The sequence below is a fragment of the Danio rerio genome, chromosome 11 (genome assembly GCF_052040795.2).
Source record: "Danio rerio strain M-AB ecotype USA chromosome 11, GRCz13ab, whole genome shotgun sequence".
Classification (NCBI taxonomy): domain Eukaryota; kingdom Metazoa; phylum Chordata; class Actinopteri; order Cypriniformes; family Danionidae; genus Danio; species Danio rerio.
Genome location: NC_141031.1, coordinates 47,562,288 through 47,586,259, shown reverse-complemented (window position 1 = coordinate 47,586,259; position 23,972 = coordinate 47,562,288). Strand labels below are relative to the sequence as shown.

General features: G+C 38.4%; 2 protein-coding genes and 1 non-coding gene across 9 annotated transcripts in view; 1 reads left to right on the top strand and 2 right to left on the bottom strand.

The window, feature by feature from the left end:
• tomm20b (translocase of outer mitochondrial membrane 20b) overlaps positions 1-23,972 on the top strand; it is a 575,852-nt gene that overhangs the window by 489,868 nt on the left and 62,012 nt on the right. The window lies entirely within an intron of this gene.
• LOC137496742 (uncharacterized) overlaps positions 1-23,972 on the bottom strand; it is a 73,579-nt gene that overhangs the window by 25,241 nt on the left and 24,366 nt on the right. For 4 of the 6 annotated variants that reach the window (XR_015502962.1, XR_015502963.1, XR_015502965.1 and 1 more), the window contains exon 3: positions 7,890-8,041. This is a non-coding gene — a transcript (uncharacterized LOC137496742). Of the gene's footprint in view, positions 1-6,980; positions 7,516-7,612; positions 7,645-7,889; positions 8,042-8,885; positions 8,920-23,972 lie in introns of those variants that run through there. The other 2 variants (XR_015502966.1, XR_015502967.1) reach the window with 2 other exon arrangements.
• On the bottom strand, positions 1,884-5,149 carry irf2bp2b (interferon regulatory factor 2 binding protein 2b). Its single transcript, NM_214752.1, is given in 2 exon segments — positions 1,884-3,058; positions 4,214-5,149. Coding segments are annotated over 2 exon segments (1,506 nt in total). The 5' UTR covers positions 4,977-5,149; the 3' UTR covers positions 1,884-2,315.

The following is a 23,972-nucleotide window of genomic DNA, read 5'->3' as shown; positions in this document are numbered from 1 at the left end:
CCAAAACACCTATGATTCAGAAGATACGGGACTAATATCAAGCTTTTTAAAGGATTTCCAGCACCAGTAAGAAGCCTGAAAGCTGTTTTGCAGGTCATGTTGGTTGTGAAAGGGTTAACAGCAGCACATGTGACTGATGTAAGAACACAGATCTCATTCATTTCAGTGCAGAGAGAGAGAGAGAGAGAGAGAGAGGGAGAGACAGAGAGAGAGAGAGAGAGAGAGAGAGAGAGAGAGAGAGGCGGGCGGCCGAGCGTGACTCAGGAATTCCAGCACAGTCACGTGATCTGCCACATTTTATTAAGCATATGCTACGCCACAGCTCTGAGGATAGAGTCAGACGGCCAGCGCTCGCCTTTTAAGCTGATGGTTTCCAATATATTAATCATTTTCAAGAGTTCCATTTGATTAAACAGAACAAAAGCCGATTTATGTGGAAAAAACAAAGAGTTTCTGTCTATTACTGACTGTTTACTGTAGGCTTACACCATGAGCAATGGCAAAAAGAAGAGAAAATCGAGTTCAATGTTTACTAACACACTCCATTAATAGCATCAAATAGTTGTATAAGTTGTATTAGCTAATTTTAATAGTAACACTTTAGGTTACGTCACAATTCATGCCATTTACTAATGGATTATTACCTGCATATTACTAAAATATGAACTGTTCATAATAGTAGCTATAAAGTATAATCTTATTTTACATCCATAATCCTACCCAACACCTAACCTCTGCATTATTAACTACTAATAAACAGCTAACTAGTAGTTAGTATTAAACTAGTAGTAATAATCTAGTAGTGTTGGATAATGGTCTGTTAATACAGTGAATCCTAACCCAACACAGAACCTCTGCATTACTAACTATACAGCATTTCAATGTGGTCATGTCATTGGCCCATGGACATCAAACTATTTCATAACTGTAACAAGAGGTAATTAAATTATAGCTAAATGTTAAAACAGCTCTCATAACATTATTTATCAATATGTGGCTCTTTTTGGATTCTCGGAAGGTATAGAAATTAACAAATGTAAAACGGGAAACTCGCTGGGACCATTGTTTTTGTTTACATCCCTCGAAATGGTCTAATAATAAACAGCTAACTAGTAGTTAGTATTAAACTAGTAGTATTAAACTAGTAGTGTTAGATAATGGTTTGTTAATACAATGAATCCTAAACTAAGGTGTTACCATGTTAGTTAATGTATTTACTGGCATTAATAAGCAATGAACAACACATTTAATACAGCATTTACTCAAGCTTAATGAAAATAAAGTCGTTCATTGTTTGTTGTTAACTCACAGTGCATTGACTAACGCTAACAAGCTCAACTGTTGATGTTAATAATGCATTAGTAAATGTTCAACTGTGATTAATGAATGCTGTACTGGTGTAGATCACGTTAGTGAATACATTAACTAATGAAACCGTATTGTAAAGTGTCAAACAGCATGAGTTATCGACAAGCGTCGTGGGTCTTTATGCACCAAAAAAGGCTAAAGGAGAGATTGTTTACGAGCTCTTAACTCCCAGCATGTGAATAAAAATAGCGTGGAGTGTCGTCTTGCACGCAGCATTAGGTTGCTCCACATGGAGCCTGAAAACAATGTGCCGAACAAGTCACAGCTCGCATGTTAAGCAGGAAAAACACGAGAGATGCTCTTCCGTATGCATGCGTTCTCCGGTTACCTTACAGCTTTGCAAAATACTTGATATATCAGTTACTATTATTGAGGGAGTGGACTCCCAGAATGCACTGGGATGGAAAGCAAGACTTTTTTTCCTCCTCTGTTCGCACTCACTCAATGAGGCTGTTGCATCATCCGCCGCATGATTCAGCGAGGCCAGACAATAAGCCAACCACAGACACGTCACATTGTTATTACAAGGTCAGAAATTGTATTTGGCAATTTTTTTAAACAAGTGCATACAATACAGCTAAAAGCAGATTCAGTTCGCCAAGTGCTTAAAGAGTATTAGTCACATTCTGTGTTTAAACATGGACTGCCACCAGTTCTACGAGTACACCAACTGAGCGTTCGCTCGCTGAATGAGGGAGGACACGGAATCTGTTTAGTGTGTGTGTGTGTGTGTGTGTGTGTACATACCGTTTTAGCTTCAAAAAGAGAATATAGAAACACAATGTATTCAAAAAGAAAGAGAATCAAAATAAAATTATACAGCCATGTTTACCCAAGTGTACAGTTCCCCTTAAGGTCTTATATACAAGTCTGTTAGTTCACGTTTTGGATGGTATGCGTTGTGATTGGTGTTGAAATTACGAAAAAAAATTAATAAAAATAAACAATCAAGGGTCCCGCTCCTTTTTAACCTTTACGTCTCCAGCCAGAATGGTGGCTATTTCGCCTTGCATGAACGCCCAGGGCACGTTGGAACCAACCAGCGGGCATTTTTCTCCACTCGGGCAGTAAACCTCGCCTGTCGCCCCCTGCTGTTTGATGCTCTCGCGGGAACACGGAAAACAGAACTTGTGCGACGGCACAGACGGGCACTGGACGAAATGCGTGTCCTCGAGACGCTCGTGGCACAAAGTGCAGCACAACGGCACGCTGCTAGGCGGCACGGAGGAGTCAGGAATGCTCTGCGGGTGCCCGGCCTGCGGGTCCATGCCTGGGATGTGTGCGGTGCCTGTTGCACCCAAAGCGGGTCTCCTTTGTCCAGCAGAGGGCGATTGCGGGCTTCCGCTGTTTCGCCGTCCTGCGGCCGATGTGGTCGTGGAGTGCACCTGATTACCGGCGTCTTTCGGTGAACCTGTGCCAGCGTTATCCGCCGCCAATATGAGCGCAGCCATCGGCGATTGGCTGTTCTGCACGGCGGTGGCCGCTTCTGGTGGTGTAGTGCGCGAATGTGGGGAAATGGTGGACGGCGGAGCCGCTGCGAATCCTGGCAGGGCGGCAGACGGCATCTTGAGCACTTCTGAAGGAGACGGCAGCCATGGTTGACCCTCGCCGTTTAGTTTAACAGCGATGCCCTCCCCGTCTGGCTCAGGAGAGGTTTTCCTTTTAATTCCCCGAGAGTGCTTACCGCGGTCTGCAGAGAGAGAGAGAGAGAGAGAGAGAGATAAACACTCTTAGACTTAGAGACGACATGCTCTGCAGCGACGCTTCATGCGTAACCTGTTGTTGGCTCTACTTTCTGTTGGCTCTAAAGGAAATGTGGCATGTGTAAATGCCCGGATGATGAAATGGCAAAGCACAGTATTATGAATGCACCATCTTGAGTCTCGAAGCATGCTTTGAAGTCTGCGTGCAGGAATAAACAATGTCAAGATGGAGTGGAGTTGTGATGAGAACATGCGCTCTCTGCTGCTTTATTTGGAGCTGAGCTAAACATGCTCTGATGGTTTGCATGTTCTGACATGTCCAATTATATGAGGAATTAAATATATATACAAGTATGCATGTTCATTCTGAAGTTTTGAAGCATGCTCTGGAGATTTATATGGTTTTGGATGCTGATGCATGTGTGAGTTTGACAGTTTGCCTGTTCTGACATGTCAATTTACGCTGAAGACTTAACACAGCATGAGTGTGAGCAAAATCTACACATGCTCTTGAGTTTGATATGGGTTTAAGCACTAATGCATGACTGATTTTCACAATTTGATTCTTCCTGATGTAAAATTATTTTAAGGACTACATAAATATTCAAATGTGCACCTGAAATCTAAAGTTTGAGAACACGCTCTGATGTTTTACGTGTTTAAACAGAAAATATATTATATGGCAGATTACAGCAAAGTTTGACACAATTATTAAATATGAGTGTGAACAACATACATTAATGCATGCATAAATGAGATGTTAATGTCTTACAGGATGTTTTCACATAGTTGACGATTAAACCGGTCCATAATGTATTGAAGATTGCTATTAATCAGTGTCTTTCTGCTGTCTTTGTGTTCTTTAAATGCACTGCAGTCACTTACATCTGTGTTCTGATTTGTTTTCTCAACAGACATCCACTACTGCTGCTTTTATTGTGCTTTATAATGAACTTGATTTGATTTTAAAATGGATAATAAACTCAAGAGCACGTGCTGTTTGTTAGACTGTTCTACAGGTTGAATGCTGATAACAAACGCAGACTTGCTGTGTTTCCTACACAAGATTACAATCTGGGATGTTTCATTAAATTCCATAATCATCCCAGCCACACACACTGCGCGTGAAGCGTGACCCGTACCTGTTTTTAAGGCACCGGAGCTGCTCTCGTAGCTCATCCTGTGCGGCAGCGGCGCGTGCTCCTTCTTGAACCGGGAGTCGAGCGTCTGCAGCGTCATCATCTCCCGCACCGTCTTGCCCTTCTGCGTCCACTCATCCACCCGCTTGTGTCCGTCGCTCGGGTCGCTCATGCTGTCGGCCCGGTGTTTGTCCTTCATGTCGTCCGCTCGCTTGCCCACATGCTCCGCCAGCGCGCCCGGGGGGATGCCCATCTGCACGGATCTCCCGTTGAGCGCGTGCACCGGCGGCATGCTCCCGTTCACCAGCGGCACCAGGTTGGGTGGAATGGCTCCGGTCCGACGTGGGTTCGGGCTTTGTCGGTTCAACTCCGGGGGTTCGTCGGGCTTCGGAAACCCGTTTGGCACCGGGATCCCATTCGCCTGGCGTTGGTACTCCGCACCTAGTCTAGGAGGTCTGTCTGACGTTAACGGGTACCGATCCAGCGGCTGCGGAGGACGAGAGCCCGGTTCCGCGTGATTGATGGACTGCATGTCCTTGCCCGGTTTGCCCACCGGACCCGGTGATCTGCCCTCCTGAAAGCCGTGCGCGCGCTTTAGCTGCCGTGCGGTTTCGATCACAAATTCAATCCGGTCGGCTCCCTCGTAGTTGACGCACCCGCGACACACGGGCTCGGTAAAATCCCAGATCATCGCCCACGGCATGCGGGGCAGATCGCACAAATAACACGACTGCCTGCGCGAGGCAGCGACCGCCGCAGACGACATGCTGCTGAACACGGGGAAACGGCACAAATGTTGCAACTAATTTCTCCAAATGCTGCTCGTGCTGATGAGGTAAAAAGAATATATATGGTCGTAGTTTCCCAGCCCGTCCGAAAAGCGAGAAAAACGGCGAAGTTACGCTCCGAAGTTCATGGCAGTGTGCGCTCCAGCCCGCGAGCTCTCGGTGTGGGAGCGGTGACGTCACCGCGCTGCTTGTATTTACTTGATTCTTCGACAACTCGCTCTGCGCACGCGCGCTGCTCCCTCCTCACGCTGAATGAGAGCGTAATTTTTGCAGTCGTCATTCGACGAGGCTGAACTGAAGAGACATCAAAAACATCGACCAAAAAGGTGGAAAATACCTCAGAAAGTGTGCTTTTTCCACCGAGTTGCTGTGCGATGAATATAAACGTAATTTGCGCGTTAGATTACTTAAGTTTAAACGATTTACAGCCCAAAATTAAATCTGTGACAGAATTGTTGAATGGGTTATTGATCTCAGGATTTTCCCTCACGAGTTTTAAAGTGGATGGTTAATTTTAAAGTTCTTCCAATATCATCCGATTACAAAAATCATGTGAATCAACTGCACAAGTACTTTAAAAAGGATTTGTGTTTTCAGGTATTACTTGATTTGTCACTCCCATACATCACATCCATGTCTGAAACGGGTTTAATATATTTTATATACTCGTATAAAAATGTTGAATAGGCTAACATCAGAAGTACAGTTCACAGTAAAGTGAACCAAAACCTTTATGAGTTTCCAAACACCAAATATTATATTTTGAAGTAAGCTGAAAACCTGAAACCATTGATTTCCATAGTAGGAATAAACAAATATGGAAGTCAATAGTTAGAGGTTTACAGCATGCTCCAAAATATCTTCTCCTGTGATCAACAACAAATAAAAGTGGGAAAGAAGGCAGAGTAAATGATGACAGGAGTTTTCATTTTTACATGAGGTATTCCCATTATCTGCAGTCATCTGTAAATCCCTTGCTGAGCAATATCTAACCTCAGATCTTTATTTAGATTTAATGTTATTGTTTAAAAAAATCAAGTTTAATCACTTTTTAAGGCTCCGCAGTTCACAGGACCTGCAAAACAGTATTGACCCATTTACCAAAGCTGCTTAAAGTGCACTACTGAGGGCTGTGTGTAAATGTGATCTTAGAACCCTCTGAGTTCCACATTCCAGCGCTGCTGCCAACGCAACGTCACGCACCACCGCATCCCTTTAACTCTTCCATAACCCCAAACACATAAAACAACACAACTGCTGCAATAAGGCTTCGACTCGGACGCGGTTTAGAGAAATTACAGCAGCTTTCGATGGAGTTTTTAATCATTCCAGCAGTAGTGCACTTGGGAGCCGTTTTGCGTCTGGAATATCTGCACTGGTAGATTATTCATCAGAACTGGACTTCGTTCAGCCTCAAAGCCTGATTCAAGCCTGCCAAGAAGAGCATGTGATTCATGATGGCAGGCAAAATTATGGAAAGTCCCACAGCGAAGACAACGAGTCTAGACCACGTGGTTCTGCATTTCCAAATTCTTTTTTTTGTCATCCGTTTATATGTGACTCATGACTGAAAGCGAGTTAGGCAATCACTTCACCTCGGATACATGTGGGTCATAGTGTGCAGCAAAATGAAAGTGTTTTAACATTTGGGAACACAGCAGTTGGACTTAAAATATCTTGTAAATGGATTTTCACTCTTAAATTGGCAGTCAATTGATATATAATAATAATACTGATCCATTTATTTAAGAATCCCTACCATTTTATTAACTGTTAAAGAGGTAGCGCACACAAAAATAAATTCTGTCATCATTTACATCTGTTCCAAACCTGTTTGAGCCTTTCTGTCTTCTGTTCAACAGTTTTGGAAGAGAATCATTGGTATTTTTGCCTCCAACCATGGCATATTTTCATTCAGCATTCTTCAGAATATCTTGTTTTGAGTTCAAAGTTATAAATCATTTGAGTGTGAGTAAACAGTACAGAAATATTCCTTTATTAGGTGATCTATCCCTTTAAACGGTTACACCAATCATCTTGTTTTATTTCCAAATTTACAATAGAATAATACATGTGCAAAAATGTAGATTGGAAATGTTTTTATTAATGAAATAGGGAATTGTGTCAACACAGTAAGAATTAAAGCGATACGCAGTTTTTCCGTCTGCCTGAATGTCTTTCCGATCAGCACACAAAGCTGATTTTCTCGGGCGAGGCGATTCGGGAGCCGCAGGCACCGAGTGGGACTTGTTTTTGCAGGCACTCATGAGGAAGTAAGAGAGTTAGGCACGTACCTCACCCATCCGTGGAAAAACAAACCAACCCTACTGGCAGACGGCCAGAGATCTGTGAACATGCTCTGCTGGACGAGTCGCTGCAAAGCCAGAAAACACGCTGACAGCGAGTGCACGTTGGGTGCAGCCCAGAAACATGATCATTACGGCTTTTTTGCATTGCTGTTTTGACAGCAGAATTTATGGCAGGTGGTCAGGAAGGAGGAGTGTGTTCAAACCAAAACTAGTTTGAGATGAAAGCAACACATCAAGCATAATCTCCATTACCATAAAACCAAGATCGTTGACCAAAAACGAACATTTCCTCATCATTTACTCACCCTCAAGTGCTTCTAGAATGAATAGATTTCTTCTGTTGATCACAAAACAACATATTCTGAATACTTTTGGGAACAAAGATGTTTACATCCACTATTTTTTATGTGCATTTAGAAATATCGCATTAAAAATGCACACAAAAAATGTGCATAAACTAAGCTGGAAATGCATTTACAGAATAAATTGCAGTGTGCATCCAAAAAGTCATTGTTTTAATGCATTGTGATGATAAAAATAGGTGTGATGAGATATAATTTGTGAATAAAGCAACGTTTCCACCTGTAGTTTGCTGCACTGTTGGGATTCTCCACTGTGGTGTTTGTTCTCCTCTAATAAATGAGCTGCGCCTCAGAAGACGAAGACCAAACGCAATGAACCCGGTGGCTTTTGGAGGCTTGAGACGGGAGCGCAGACTGATGCTCAAGACAGTTCTGGAGGGAATAATAGAAGAAGAATACTGAAGCACTGTGATGACGGACTGACGGAGGACTGAAGCCTTTTAAAATCAGCACAACAACATTTCAGATGTTTTACAATGTAAAGCTGGAGACATGGAGGGCTGCAGACCAACATTAAAGACTCAAAGACCCTCACACAAACATTTATATGTCAAATCATCTGGCAAAAACTAAACCACATCAGTTTATTCACTAAATGTGTTTTTCCATGGTAGTTTATGCAAATTTTTTCTTATCATATATAAAGATGTATCCAAAGCTGTGTCTCGTTTCAGAGGCTGCACCCTCAGAAGGATGCATTTGAAGTGCGCTGAGTCAGAGGCGCGACGAAGGCTGTGTCATTTCAAAAAAATTCGAAGGCTCCTTCAAACCCAGCCTCCAAATGCGTTCTTCGCTTCCCAGGTAATAAAGGATACAACCGGTGGATCCTTCGAACGACCCAAGATTCATTGCACGCTTTTAAAAGAAACCCCCGGTTTAAATGTATGAATTAGCTTTATTTTACATGGATATGAAGACGCATGTTAAAAAACAAAATGAGTATGACAAATCCTACGAAAAAGTGATTTTATAGACAGTTTACATGTTTGAGTGTACATGTATGGATCAAAGGAAATACATTTCTAGCTTCTGTAAACCTTTAAATCGCTTACAATAGGTTTTAAAATCACTTCGGAAAAAAAAAGTAATCACAATTTCATTACCACTTATTAACGGCAGCTATTACGGTTGCTAGGTTACGAGATCTGTCCTCTGTAGGCTAGAGCGTCTGATTATAAAACGCTCGTTCGGCCTGTGTGGACTTCGAAGGACTCACCGTTAAAGTCTGCACTCTTTGGAGGATGCAGCCTCTGAAATGAGACACAGCTCAACTCATGTTTTTAAGCACATTTTCAAAACATAGCACATCTTTGTGTTTCCATTGCACATTTTTTAATGCAATAATCCAAAATGTACATAAGTGAAAGTGGTCACACTTTACAATAAGGTTCATTAGTTCAGTGGTTCTCAAAGTGGGGGTCGGGACCCCCCGAGGGGTCGCGGGGCAATGAAGGGGGGTCGCCTGGTGATTTCCAAAAATCTATTTATTTTTATTAAACCATAAGAATTAACATATTTTATCCATAACTATACTGAAAATAAAAATAGTCGTTAATAGTTACTATATATTATATAGTTACTATAGTAGCTTATAGTTACTAGTTCTATTGAATTGCGACCCCTGGGGTAATTACATTATATTAAAGGCAGCAATAGCGTCAGATGCATTTTGATTTTATAACATCAGGTTATACTTTCTGGCACATTTAAAGCACTGACACAAGTTTAATTGGTGTGTCTGCGTCATTGCATGCAAGGTTTCTGTATTTATAACCACCTCAGAGGATATTGGGGGTCGCGAGTCACTTGCATTGTTATTTTGGGGGTCGCGGGCTGAAAAGTTTGGGAACCCCTGCATTAGTTAATGTTAATTAATGCATTTACTAACATGAACAAACAATGAACAATACATTTACTGCTGTATTTGTTCATGTTAGTTAACATTAGTTAATGAAAATACAATAGTTCATTGTTAGTTCATGTTAACTCATGGTGCATTAACTAATGTTACAAGCATGGACTTAAATGTTAATAATGCATTAGTAAATGTTCAATTAGGATTAATAAATGCTGTACATGTGTTGTTCATAATTAGCTTATGTTAGTAAATGCATTAACTAATGAACCTTATTGTAAAGTGTTACCGTGAAAGTAAACATAGCTAATGTAATAGAGATTCACTTGATGTGTTGCTTTCATCTTATCTCACAGTTTCACCCCACACCCCTTCCTGACCGCCATCAATACTGTACATGCAAACTGCAGCACGGGTTTCACAATGTGATGCAACACTTTTCTGAACGCCTAACATTATTAAGCTCATGCATTACGACATGCGTTTCAGTTCCGCATAGTCAGCAGCAGCAGCGGGGAATGTGTACGACTGCACACTAAACAATGTTAGCCATTTCTGCTTTATAATGGAACACATTGTTCTGTGTTATTATGGCTTCAAAGTGCAGCATAAACACTTTCTGCGCTCGCCACAGTCAGACGTAATCCTCTCCAGTGACTAACACGCCAGATTAGAGCACATGTTGCTTACTGGCATTTTCTCTCTCGGCTCAGACCTTTACGCAGGCTTTCCCTTGTTGTCATGCCAACCTGTTTTCTAGGTAAGCCCTCCCCTCCTCTTAAGGCTATTAGTTAAGCTGGTTTAGTAGGATTGGAACGTCCCTCACCTTCGGCCCCGTCTGGAGAAACTCACCCCTAGTTACCTTGATTTTATTTCTGGCGTCTTGTGAATCCGCTCTATGTTGCACAATCTACTTTACAGGGATATTGCGTGTAGACGAGCAGCAGGCGTGTGGTTTACTAGAACAGGGATTTGATGGAGGAGTGACACAGTTTACTACTGTAGGTCAAACTATTGTTGATGCCATCAAAAACTAAACAATAAAATATAGACATTTGGTAGTATTTTAGTTAAAGGGGTGTTTACTTCAAGATGGTCAGGAAGGCTTTATAATCATGTCATGAATGAGAATGTATGCTTATGACCGTTATTAAGTGTCATTACCCTGCTGAAAAATACAGGTTAAACCAGGCTAGGCTGGTTGGCTGGTTGACCAGCCTGGTTTTAGAGGGGGTTTGTCCATTTCCAGGCTGGTTTCCAGCCATTTTCAGCCTGGTCTTAGCTGGTCAGGCTGGAAAATGACCAGCCAAATCCAAATAAAACCAGCTTGACCAGCCAGGTTAAGCTGGATATAGCTGGTTTTGGCTGGAATCCCAGCTTGGCTAGGCTGGTCAAGCTGGTTTTAGCTGGTCATCTCCCAGCCTGACCAGCTAAGACCAGGCTGAAAATGGCTGGAAACCAGCCTGGAAGTGGCCAAAACCCCTCTAAAACCAGCCTGGTCAACCAGCTAAAACCAGCCAACCAGCCTAGGCTGGTTTAAGCTGGATTTTTCAGCAGGGTAGCACAGTGATATCATTTTAAATGGAAAGATGACATATTTGTTATGACAACAAGACATAAATACATCTCAATCTGTTTTTGTCTTTGTCATGGCATTACCAACACAGCAAAACTTGTCATAGATCTGTCATAAACATGACTGTATATAATAAAGATCATAATTCAGTCATGGATATTTTTCTGGTCACTTTTTAAACTGTATTTGTCATTTAAATGTCTTATTCAAAGTGTCATTATGCAGTCAGATTTTTTTTAGGAGCGTCATTAATATTTAATATTATTGACATATTCAGCTTGTACCGCTGTAGGTAAAGACAAACATATATATATATATATATATATATATATATTAATGACTCATAACAATATTAAAATTGGCACCGGGATCCCATTCGGTCAATACTAAAACTCATAACATTTCCAAATAGTCTAAAAACTCCTAAATCAAGAAGAATTTTATAAACGAGCAAAACACAGTGTATTTTCAGCAATAATTAGCCTAAATGAAGTGCGTATTTCCTTAAAACAAGCTAAATAATCAGATTGTTTTGCTTGTTTTAAGGAAAAACTAATTTCATTTTGGCCAATTATTTCTGGAAAACAGAATAATTTTGGCTTGTCTAGAAAATGCTTCTTGATTTAAGAGTTTTGAGATATTTGATGATAAAGAAGACTAAAACTCTAAAGAAAGAAAGGCATATTGCATTGTATTAATCCACTCCAAATAAACATGTCATGTGATTATTTAAGATTCTAAATCATTAAAATTACTAGTGTCCAATGTTGTTAGTTTTTTTCCCCCACAGGTACTACATCAGCAAAAGGAAAAGAGAGCAGAAATCCAATTCAGCGTTGCACAGGCTTTAATAAGCCCCTTCTGAGGTTTTCCGGGAATTGTGGGCCAGACGGATCTTTTCCTCTGACAGAATGAGCGAGTGTGTCCTGCTTTAACTGAGTCACATGGGAGGAGCTGAACTCATCCAGACTGCAGAGATTGGCTTCGACACTGAGAAAGACAATATAGATGATCTCAGCCATCGGAAAACTCAGACAAAACACGCCTGGATTGGGGGATTTGAGCTTAATGTAACTCTGGCCAGACTCCAAGATAACAAGCCTACATATCATTTATCGTAAATACTATAGTGTTGTTGAACTGTACTGAAGTCCATTATATTGTATATTGTCAACTCATTGTTATTTAGTCCTAGTGTAGTATTATTAAATTGAATTGAATATTAACTATTTAACTAATAAACTAATAAATATCGTAGTTTACTTTTTACTACAGTAATCTGAGGTGTATCGTGGTTTAATATAGCATGTCATATAGTAGTATAATAGAAAACTACAGTATTGGGTCATTTGTTTATATTACTGTAGTTGTTGTGTTACGCTAGCAACTGTACATACACCACGACAGATGAATTACTATGGTGGATGTGTTACCATAGCAACTAATGAATCACCACGACAGATCAATTACTATAGTAGATGTGTTACCATAGCAACTGTAGAATCACCACGACAGATTAATTACTTTAATGGATGTGTTATCATATCAACTGCTGAATCACCACGACAGATCAATTACTATAGTAGATGTGTTACCATAGCAACTGTAGAATCACCACAACAGATCAATTACTATAGTGGTTGTGTTACCATAGCAACTGTAGAACCACAGCGACAGATCAATTACTATAATGGATGTTACCATAGCAACTATAGAATCACCTTGACAGATTAAATACCATAGTTGTTGTGTTACCATAGCAGCTGTTGAATCCCCACGACAAATTAATTACTATTGTTGATGTGCTACCATAGCAACTGCAGAATCACCACAACAGATTAATTATTATAGTTGTGTTACCATAGCAACTATAGAATCACTGCAACTTCAATTACTATAGTTGTTATGTTACCCTAGCAACTGTAGAATTACCACAACAGATTAATTACAATAGTTGTTGACAGCTTAATTCAAGTATTTTACTATAGTACGCCTCACAAACTTTGTGTCATGTACATTAAATTACTGTAGTACGTTTTCATGTTATGGCATTTAAACAAAGCCTAAAAAATAAAATAATTTTAAAAAATGATATTTTATTGATATCCTTTGTAGACGCCATCCGTACTCATTTTTCATATGCAAAAGTACTATAGTAATTTACAGTAAACACTATAGTGTTTTTAAACCATACTATAGTAAAGTGTTTCATATTGTACAGTGCTCAGCATTCAGTACAGCCTATTTTGAAAATGAACATTTTCCTCCATTTCTCAGTGAATATAGTCACTGTATTTTGGTGCATTTAAACAAAACAGATTTAATAAAAAGATATATTTATTAAAATCATATTTTAATCACCAAACATATTCAGAAATTAAAAGATAATACTATTAAACTCAAGCAAAATATTGAAAAAAATTAAGCTACAAAAAAGCTACAAAAAAAAACTACATTTTTTCAACCTTTTTTCTTCTCTTGATTTTCTTCTTTTTTTTATTTGTATTTAATATTTTTCTCTAACATATAAATGTGGCTGTACTGGTTTTTGGAGTGTTATTGTAAGCTATTTTGTTAGATGAGCTCCAGATTTGGCTTCAGTACTGACTAATCTAATGTACATGCACAAATATAATATTGTAGAGCTTCCTATTAAGAATATGAGTTTAAAAGAGAGATTAGTGAGGGGTGAACTCATATATGCTGAGCACTGTATATAACCCACAACAACGGAATGTAGTATTAACTTTAGTGAACTGATAAACTGTGATAATTTTGTAGTATACTTTAGTTTTTACTACAGTAAACTGGTGTATTGTAGCACATAGTTGGAGAAAACTACTTTGTTTATATTACTATAGTTTTCGTGTTACCATAGCATCCGTAGAATTGCAACAGCAGATTAAATCAAGTATTTACGTATATAGTATTTACGTTAGTATTTTATTTTTGTATTTTATTTAGTATTTTTTACTATAGTATTTTTTACTATAGTATTTTGGTCATGCTGGAGCTGACAGCAGACATTTTGTGAATGATTTGACTTTGAAGGTTGAACTTGGGCTCAGGAAGTGAAGCTTACAGACCCTGCTCTGTGTCACACACACACACACACACACACACACACACACACACACACACACAGACACACACACACACACACACACACACACACACACACACACACACACACACACACACACACACACACACACACGCACACACACAAACACACACACACACACACACTTTAATAATTAAACAAAAAGCTTTGTACAGCACGCTTTGATGTGTTGAAGCCGTTTAATATTTAAACAGCACATTTTCCAATTAAGCGTTCTCAATTTAATCTTCTGGTCCACAGGAAAGGTGCGTGCTGTGTGCCGAATGGCGAATTATTAAAAAATAACCCTAATGTGAACAGCTTAATCTGAGCGAGCGCTTCTATTAACTGATGTTCTGCATTCACACAGAGGCAGAATCTGAGCCGCACGTACACGCAGATCAACTTAATCAGTGATGTAATTGCATGTTCTGCTAATGTTGTGAACATTACCTCTTGCCCAGTGAGAGTCTGGTCTCTGATTGGTTGGCTTGCCACACAGGAAGGTGTAACCATGACGACCATGGCCTTATCTGGATAGCCTGTGTGACTAACCACTTCCTGTTTACAATGTTTTGGTCGCATTCCCTTTTCATGTCAGCGGGCCTCCCGCATGGTGAAATACGGAGGCCGATTCACAGGGAACATAGCGCAGCCCGTGTTGCCACGCTTTTGGTTCTTGTCTGAATGCACGAGGCGTGCTATTTAGCCGCTCACAAGCTGGAAAGCCTTTGATTTAATGTGATTGAAAAGCATGCACTGGATTTCCGCACGCCTGCTGAGTGTGCATGCAGTAAATCTCCACATCACCTTGATTGAACGCTGCTGAAGGGCGGCACAGAAATAAATATTTCTCTCAGAGTAATCAGCACACAAACACACAGCGCTGGAGAAGAGATGTACAACAGGCTGAAGCAAAGATCAATGCAAAGGATGTCTCTCGCACAAATCTGGGCCCTGATGACATGCGGCTGCATTTGTTGCATGCTGTTGACTTTATTTTTAAAGTGTATAAGAAGAGTTGCGTTTTTAACTCATTCACTTCAGGGTATTTTTCCTACAAACTCACTATACTAAATCTATTTTGTATAACAATAAAATAATAAAAATAGTATATTATTCATTCATTCATTTTCTTGTCGGCTTAGTCGGCTTGGGGTCACCCCAGCGGAATGAACCGCCAACTTATCCAGCAAGTTTTTACACAGCGGGTGCCCTACCAGCCGCAACCCGTCTCTGGGAAACATCCACAAACACATTCACACACACACTCATACACTACGGACAATTTAGCCTACCCAGTTCACCTGTACTGCATGTGTTTGGACTGTGGGGGAAACCGGAGCACCCGGAGGAAACCCACACGAAGGCAGGGAGAATATGCAAACTCCACACAGAAACGCCAACTGAGCCGAGGCTCGAACCACGGACCCAGCAACCTTCTTGCTGTGAGTTGACAGCACTACCTACTGCACCACTGCCTCGCCCAAACAGTATATTAAAATAGAGATAAAAATATAGAGTTAGATTTCCAGTATCAAAAGTCGACAGTTGAAAAGTTACTTTAATACGGCTTTTAGTATTTTTAACCAATATTTGTATAGAAATTATGTGTATATATATATATATATATATATATATATATATATATATATATATATATATAATTCTGTAAAACAAGACAAACGTTACAGGCACCCATTTGTTTGTACTGTAATTTAAAAACAGCTGATGGAGTATACACTAACCTGCGCACTATTCAGACACTAGATGGAGACAAACAGTCAAAGCTGACAGAATGAAAACAGCTGATGGAGTATACACTAACCTGCACATTATTCAGACACTAGATGGAGACAAACAGTCAAAAACACAACAGAAACTAAAACAGCTGATGGAGTATACACTAACTTAGATAATGTTCAGACAAAAGACGGCGTCAAACAGTCAAAAACACAAAGCTGACAGAAACTAAAACAGCTGATGGAGTATCCATTAATAACAGCACAATAATAAGCATACAACAGCAAATCAAATTATGAACCCAATAATCAGCAATAAACACAAATAATAACACATAATAAATATATTCAAAAAGGCCAGGAACTTTCACCCTGGTTTTTTAGTGAGGTGCATTTTTGGTTAAAGAGTTGTAGCTGGAGATTGAATCATGCTCTGTTTTTCTGTCTGACTCTCTCTCTCTCTAATCCTCTTTGCAGGTCTGGAAACTGGAGTGGCGCGCTTCCAAGGCAAAGGTTGATGGGAAAACGTATGCTTTGCCAAGAAATCCCAGTTGTCGGCGTTAGAAGCACACACATCTTTGTTCTCCGAGACCTGGTGTCCCGCCAACAGCCTCATTTCTGTCTCTGCATAATAGTTACGGTGGATTTACGCCAAATACTGCGAGCGTGCAGAGTCTCTCTCTTATAATAGAGAAAGTTTAACACCAAATTTCACCTTTTCATGACACATTTAGGGGTCATCAGCATCTTAAATCTGTGATTTATTTTTTTTTAATTTAATTTTTTCAATAACGTGTGAACATTTAAATATATTTATGTGTGTATTATATCATCCTGGCATATTGTAAAAGGAATGACCACTTGTATGAGGTGTGTGTAATGCATTGTGTACGGGGGCAGGACAGTAAATCTGACATGATTCTCTCTTCTGGCTGCCGTTACTACTGTTTTCCTCCACTGAAAGTCCTGGATCCTGGAGTTTTTGTGTCATTATTTCAGCTAATAGGATTGTAAAATAAAGGATTTGTTGTACTCTCCCATTCACTGCGCTCTGACTTCACCAACTATGACCACTTCACTGCTGAGAAACACGCAAATGTGGAAAGGCTTCATTTTGTTTGATTATAAGAAAGCACCATACACAGTAGGATTGAACAATATATCGTTTAAGCTTCGATGTCGCAAAGTATCACATCGCAGGATCAGATTATTTATTTAATTAGTTTGCTATATTATATACATCATAGCTAAATATTTTAGATCTGTATAAAATATGTAATATATTGTCATATTAAATTAATAATATATGATAATAATAATAATAATAATAATAATACATTTTATTAATAGTCTCAGAGGGGGCTGTTAGTAGCTGAAGGCGGATTCACCCTGCTCTGACTGAACTCTTGGAGTTTCTAGTTTATGTGATCCTAAAGATCTGTGTGGTCTGTTGGGTTTGTATTCAGTCAGCAAATCTGTAATGTATTGAGCTCCTTGGCCATTTAGTGCTTTATAGGGCAGTAATAATACTGTAAAATCTATTCTGAATGTAACTGGGAGCCAGTGTAGAGACCTGAGGACAGGTGTGATGTGCTCTGATTTCCTGCTTCTGGTCAGAGTCCTGGCCGCAGCGTTCTGGATGAGCTTCAACTGAATAACTGTGTTTCTAGGAAGGCCAATGAGGAGTCCATTACAGTAATCCACCCTGCTGCTGATAAAAGCATCAACAAGTTTCTCTGAGTCCTCACTGAAGACAAAGTTTCTGACTGTTGCAATGTTTAATTAAGATAAACTGAGAATAAACAATCTTGTAAATCATTTATTAATCATTAATTAATGCATTATTAAAATCCAAACTGATCCAAATTAGTTAATGCACTGAGTTAATATGAACTAATGTTATATCATTTAATTAACATTAACCAACAACAACAAAGATGAATAAGTACCATAATATAAGCATTTCAAATTTGATCATGTTAGTAAGTATATTAACTAACATTAACTAATGGACCATTATTTCAAAGTGTTACCCAAATAAGAGCATGTGAACATTTCATACCAGAGTGTTTAACATATTAACACACATAAATCTCTCTCTCTCTCTCTCTCTCTCTCTCTCTCTCTCTCTCTCTCTCTCTCTGTCTTGGCTGCTTCTCTCCCTCATCCTGCATTCATCCCATCTCTGCTGCCAAACACTCTGCCGTTGCCATGGCAGCAGAGAGGCTGGAACTTCAGAGCGATGCAGCCAATGAGTCACCAGAGATTCCAGCTGCGGCGCATCTGCTGAAGAACAACAACCCAGAGCCGTCGCTATGGAAATAATGACTGATAATAACATGCAGAATTATAATGCACGCTCATTATTATGCACAATTCACCTGTGCATGTTATTCCACACTTGCAGTGATTTTAAAACTGCACTGAATAAATTATTCATTGGATTTAAGTGGTTGCAAACAATTTGGGCTGAATTTAAACAAAGAAATTCAACTGAATAATGTTCAACTTTATTTGCTTAAATTCATCTCATATAAATTAATAAATTGTTTGCACTTTAAAAAGTTTAGTAAATCCATTGAAACTTTATTTCAGTGTGGGAAAGGGAAAAAAAGTTACATTCTGTACACTAAAAACCTGGTTAACAGTAAGTCTGCTTAATATATACAGTGGATAACTGTAAATTAGCTGTAAATTCATGACTATGGTTGTTTTTAGTTTTTGTTGATATACTGTGCATACAGTAGTTAATTTTAGTATTTCAATACATTGGTGTACTAACACTGTATAAATTTATTAAATTAAATTAATTAATTAAAAATGTATATATTTATTGGTTTTACCTGTACTTATAATTGGTAAATTCTGGTAACCACAACCAGCAGTTTTTACAGTAAATTTGACAGGTTTCTTGTTTGATTGCAGGCCTTGTTACGACTTTAAATTTTTTTTATGAATAATCAAGTCGCGGGCATGTAGTGGCGCAGTAGGTAGTGCTGTCGCCTCATAGCAAGAAGGTCGCTGGTTCGAGCCTCGGCTGGGTCAGTTGGCGTTTCTGTGTGGAGTTTGCATGTTCTCCCTGCATTCACGCGTGTTTCCTCCGGGTGCTCCGGTTTCCCCCGCAGTCCAAACACATGTGGTACACGTGAATTGTTTGTAGTGATTGAGTATGTGTGTGGATGTTTCCCTGAGATGGGTTGTGGCTGGAAGGGCATCCGGTGTGTAAAAATATGCTGTATAAGTTGGCGGTTCATTCCACTGTGGCGACCCCAGATTAATAAAGGGACTAAGCTGAAAAGAAAATGAATGAATAATCAAGTCGCATGCCATTTCCATGTTTAAAATAGTATCTGTCTCACACAATAACACCTTATCGATGTAAATAATTAAACAATTAGATGTTTTCATTTAACTTGATAAAAAAACAAATCAAGTTATATTACAACAATACAATAATATAATGAAATATTACTACATTTTAATATGAATAGGTAATACATAGTAGGCATGGGCCAGTATCAGATTCTGATGGTGTGATAACATTGGATAAAACTGTTCAGGGTATCACAGTAGTGTGGTTACTGCTGTAAAACATGCTCTTTTAACATGTCTGGGTAAAAAAACAACAGCTTTGGAATGTATTTTGCTTTAAGAAACGTTTATAATTTGTTGGAATGATAAACATGTACGGCTAAATAGTTCAAATAAACCACTGACTTCTGGCTGTCTTCAGTAGTTTCTAAAACACTGATTCCTTCACAATTTAAAAATAAAAAAAATAAATAAAATAGACGTAAATAAAAAAAACGAAATAAAACAGTCGTAAAAAATAAACCTACATATACTGTAGGAACAGTACGTGTTATGATCCCCAGCGATCTAGCAGCTACAGATCACTGGTAAACACAAGTTTATGCCAGTAACACAAGTTTTGCCAGTATATGGGCTGCGTCCGAAACCGCCTACTACTCAGTAGGTACTGCATTTGAATTTAAACGTACTACTCGGCCGTTAGAAAAGTACGTTCTATACAGTATGAATGTGAAAAGTATGAATGGAATTAGGACGTACTACATCCGTCATTTTGTCATGGTCACATGACCTACCTGCGTCAGTTGCGTCGTTTTACTCCCATTCATGAGGATTATGGGATAGCGCAGCGTGCATGGGATGCGCACTCTAGAATCTCGCCGGAAGCAGTAAGTCGTCCGGGTACTTCTCGCATACTGATTTTCGATTTCTAAGAATTCGGACATACTACTCGGCTCGCATACTGATTTTAGCGTACTATATAGTATGGAAGTATGCGGTTTCGGACGCAGCCCCGGTCTATAAGATCCAGTCATGCAACACACACACACACACACACACACACCTGCTCCAAGTCTCCTTTGATTACACTTACACAGCTGAAGCTGCTCAAAGACTGATCAGTTGGACTATTTTGACAGCACACAAACACACAGAATGTGCTGAGTCTTGTTTAGCTGTGTTTGTCTTTACGTTTTTCCTTGTTTCTTGTTTCTGTGTTTTTGACTTTGGACTGTTTATCATGTTTTGATTCTTTGCTGCCTGATCTACTTTTGCCTGTCTTTGGATTACGCTCTTGGATCATCTACTGTTTATGCTGTATTTTGACCCCTGCCTGTCTGACCATTCTCATAATAAAACTGCATTTGAAATTGCTCCTGTCTGCATAGCATCTATTCGCAACAGTATGAAAGAGGATTTTTGTGGTTTAAAACCTTTACTTTTCCAACCCAGGTAAAACTTGATTCAGGTTTTCCTCCCAATGCCTAATATATATATAGTCAAATAGAATTTATAGCTGTAATGTAAAACTGAATTTTCAGAATCATTCTAAATATGCCAATTTTAATATTCTATTAAACATTTTTCATTATCGATTGTAAAATTTTTATTTAGTTATAATTTTTGTTGCATGAGAACTACAATTGTGTGCAAAATTATTTGCCCTCCTGTCAAATATTTATTCTTTTTCATTATTTCCCAAATGATGTTGAACAGATTCAGGAAATTTTCACAGTATTTCCAATAATATTTTTTCATCTGAAGAAAGTCTTATTAGTTTTATTTCAGCAAGAATAAAAGCAGTTTTAATTGTTTTAAACCCATTTTAAGGTCAATATTATTAGCCCCCCCCAAAGCAATAATAGTTTTGGATTGTCTCCAGAACAAACCACTGTTATACAATGACTTGCCTAATTACCCTAACTTTACCCTAATTACCCTAGTGAAGCCTTTACATGTCACTTTAAGCTGAACACTAGTGTCTTGAAGAATATCTAGTCTAATATTATGTGCTGTCATCAAGGCAAAGAGAAAATAAATCAGTTATTAGAAATGAGCTATTAAAACTATCATGATTAGAAATGTGCTGAAGATTCTCTCCTTTAAACAGATATTGGACAGTAAATCTAACAGAATGCATATAAACAGTATATAATCAAATCCTGCCCTGCATTTTTTCCCCAGTCAAATATGGAAGTGAAATGGTTTGCACAGCTGTTGACTGTAAATGATCTAATGGACTCAAACAGATCATATTTTACGAGCTGTGACGCATATCTTGATTGCCTGTGTGTTTGGCATTATTGCAGCCTGTGGTTATAAAGTATGATTCAGTTTCCTGATTCAGTTCTGGAGCTTTAACAGCGAGCAGATCCAGACTGAAGTCATGATGAAATGATCTATTATCAAGGCCTGTGATGTTTACACGACAGCCTCATATTACAGACTGCATGCGCTCATTCCTTCCTGGAGGAAAAACTGTAAACTCATCAACAATCCTCACATGAACTGCATTCATTTTCCCTCTCTCCCCCGGAGCGTCTGACGGGAAGACGGATGGCTTTGTTCTTGTTTACTTTCCCCACTTCCCTCATTTTTAGTATTTTATTTTTTCTCTCTCTCTCTCAGCTCTGCTAAGTCAAGCCGGCGTTTGTTTCCTCCATTCAGGTATAACCAACATTAGCAATTTTCACACAGCTTCCAAAAATAACATCAGCGCAGCACAGCAAAGTTCACGGTGATGTAACCCAAGCCCCAAAGCAAAGAACGCCACATAATGACAGCTTATGTAATGTCCAGACAGAGACTCATTTCTCTCTCTCTCTCATGCTTTTATACAGTGTGCTAGATTGACACCTTTATTTATGGTCTTAAAATGATTTAATTTGTGTTGGGCAAAGAGTAATCACGTTCAAAATAAAGGTCTGTTTTTACATAATATACAGATGTCCAAATTATTAGCCTTCCCATAAAATTATCTTTAACAGACTCGTGAATTTTTAACAGTAATTCCTATAATATGTTTTTCTTTTGGAGAAGGTATTATTTGTTTTATTTCGACTAGAATAACAGCTTAAGTTTTAATTAAGTTTTTCATTTTAAAAAAATCATTTTAAAGTCAATTTGATTAGCCTCTTAAGCAATATGTGTGTGTGTGTGTGTGTGTGTGTGTGTGTGTGTGTGCATATTATATCTATTTTTATTTAACCTTTAGTTTTATATTATATGTGACATCTATAAGTATATAACCTGTAGTTGTATAGTATATAGGTGATGTCTGTGTATTTAACCTGTAGTTATATAGTATATAGGTGATGTCTGTGTGTATTTAACCTGTAGTTATATAGTATATAGGTGAAATCTATGTGTATTTAACCTGTAGTTGTATAGTATATAGGTGAGGTCTGTGTATTTAACCTGTAGTTATTTAGTTTATAGGTGATGTCTGTGTGTATTTAACCTGTAGTTATTTAGTATATAGGTGAAATCTATGTGTATTTAACCTGTAGTTGTATAGTATATAGGTGATGTCTGTGTATTTAACCTGTAGTTATTTAGTTTATAGGTGATGTCTGTGTGTATTTAACCTGTAGTTATATAGTATATAGGTGAAATCTATGTGTATTTAACCTGTAGTTGTATAGTATATAGGTGATGTCTGTGTGTATTTAACCTGTAGTTATATAGTATATAGGTGATGACTGTGTGTATTTAACCTGTAGTTATATAGTATATAGGTGATGTCTGTGTGTATTTAACCTGTAGTTGTATAGTATATAGGTGATGTCTGTGTATTTAACCTGTAGTTATATAGTATATAGGTGATGTCTGTGTGTATTTAACCTGTAGTTATATAGTATATAGGTGATGTCTGTGTGTATTTAACCTGTAGTTATATAGTATATAGGTGATGTCTGTGCGTATTTAACCTGTAGTTATATAGTATATAGGTGATGTCTGTGTGTATTTAACCTGTAGTTATATAGTATATAAGTGATGTCTGTGTGTATTTAACCTGTAGTTATATAGTATATAGGTGATGTCTGTGTGTATTTAACCTGTAGTTATATAGTATATAGGTGATGTCTGTGTGTATTTAACCTGTAGTTATATAGTATATAGGTGATGTCTATGCGTATTTAACCTGTAGTTATATAGTATATAGGTGATGTCTGTGCGTATTTAACCTGTAGTTATATAGTATATAGGTGATGTCTGTGCGTATTTAACCTGTAGTTATATAGTATATAGGTGATGTCTGTGTGTATTTAACCTGTAGTTATATAGTATATAAGTGATGTCTGTGTGTATTTAACCTGTAGTTATATAGTATATAGGTGATGACTGTGCGTATTTAACCTGTAGTTATACAGTATATAGGTGATGTCTGTGTGTATTTAACCTGTAGTTATATAGTATATAGGTGATGACTGTGTGTATTTAACCTGTAGTTATATAGTAAATAGGTTATGTCTGTGTGTATTTAACCTGTTGTTATATAGTATATAGGTGATGACTGTGTGTATTTAACCTGTAGTTATATAGTATATAGGTGATGACTGTGTGTATTTAACCTGTATTTATATAGTATATAGGTGATGTTTGTGTATATTTAACCTGTAGTTATATAGTATATAGGTGATGTCTGTGTGTATTTAACCTGTAGTTATATAGTATATAGGTGATGACTGTGTAATTAACCTGTAGTTATATAG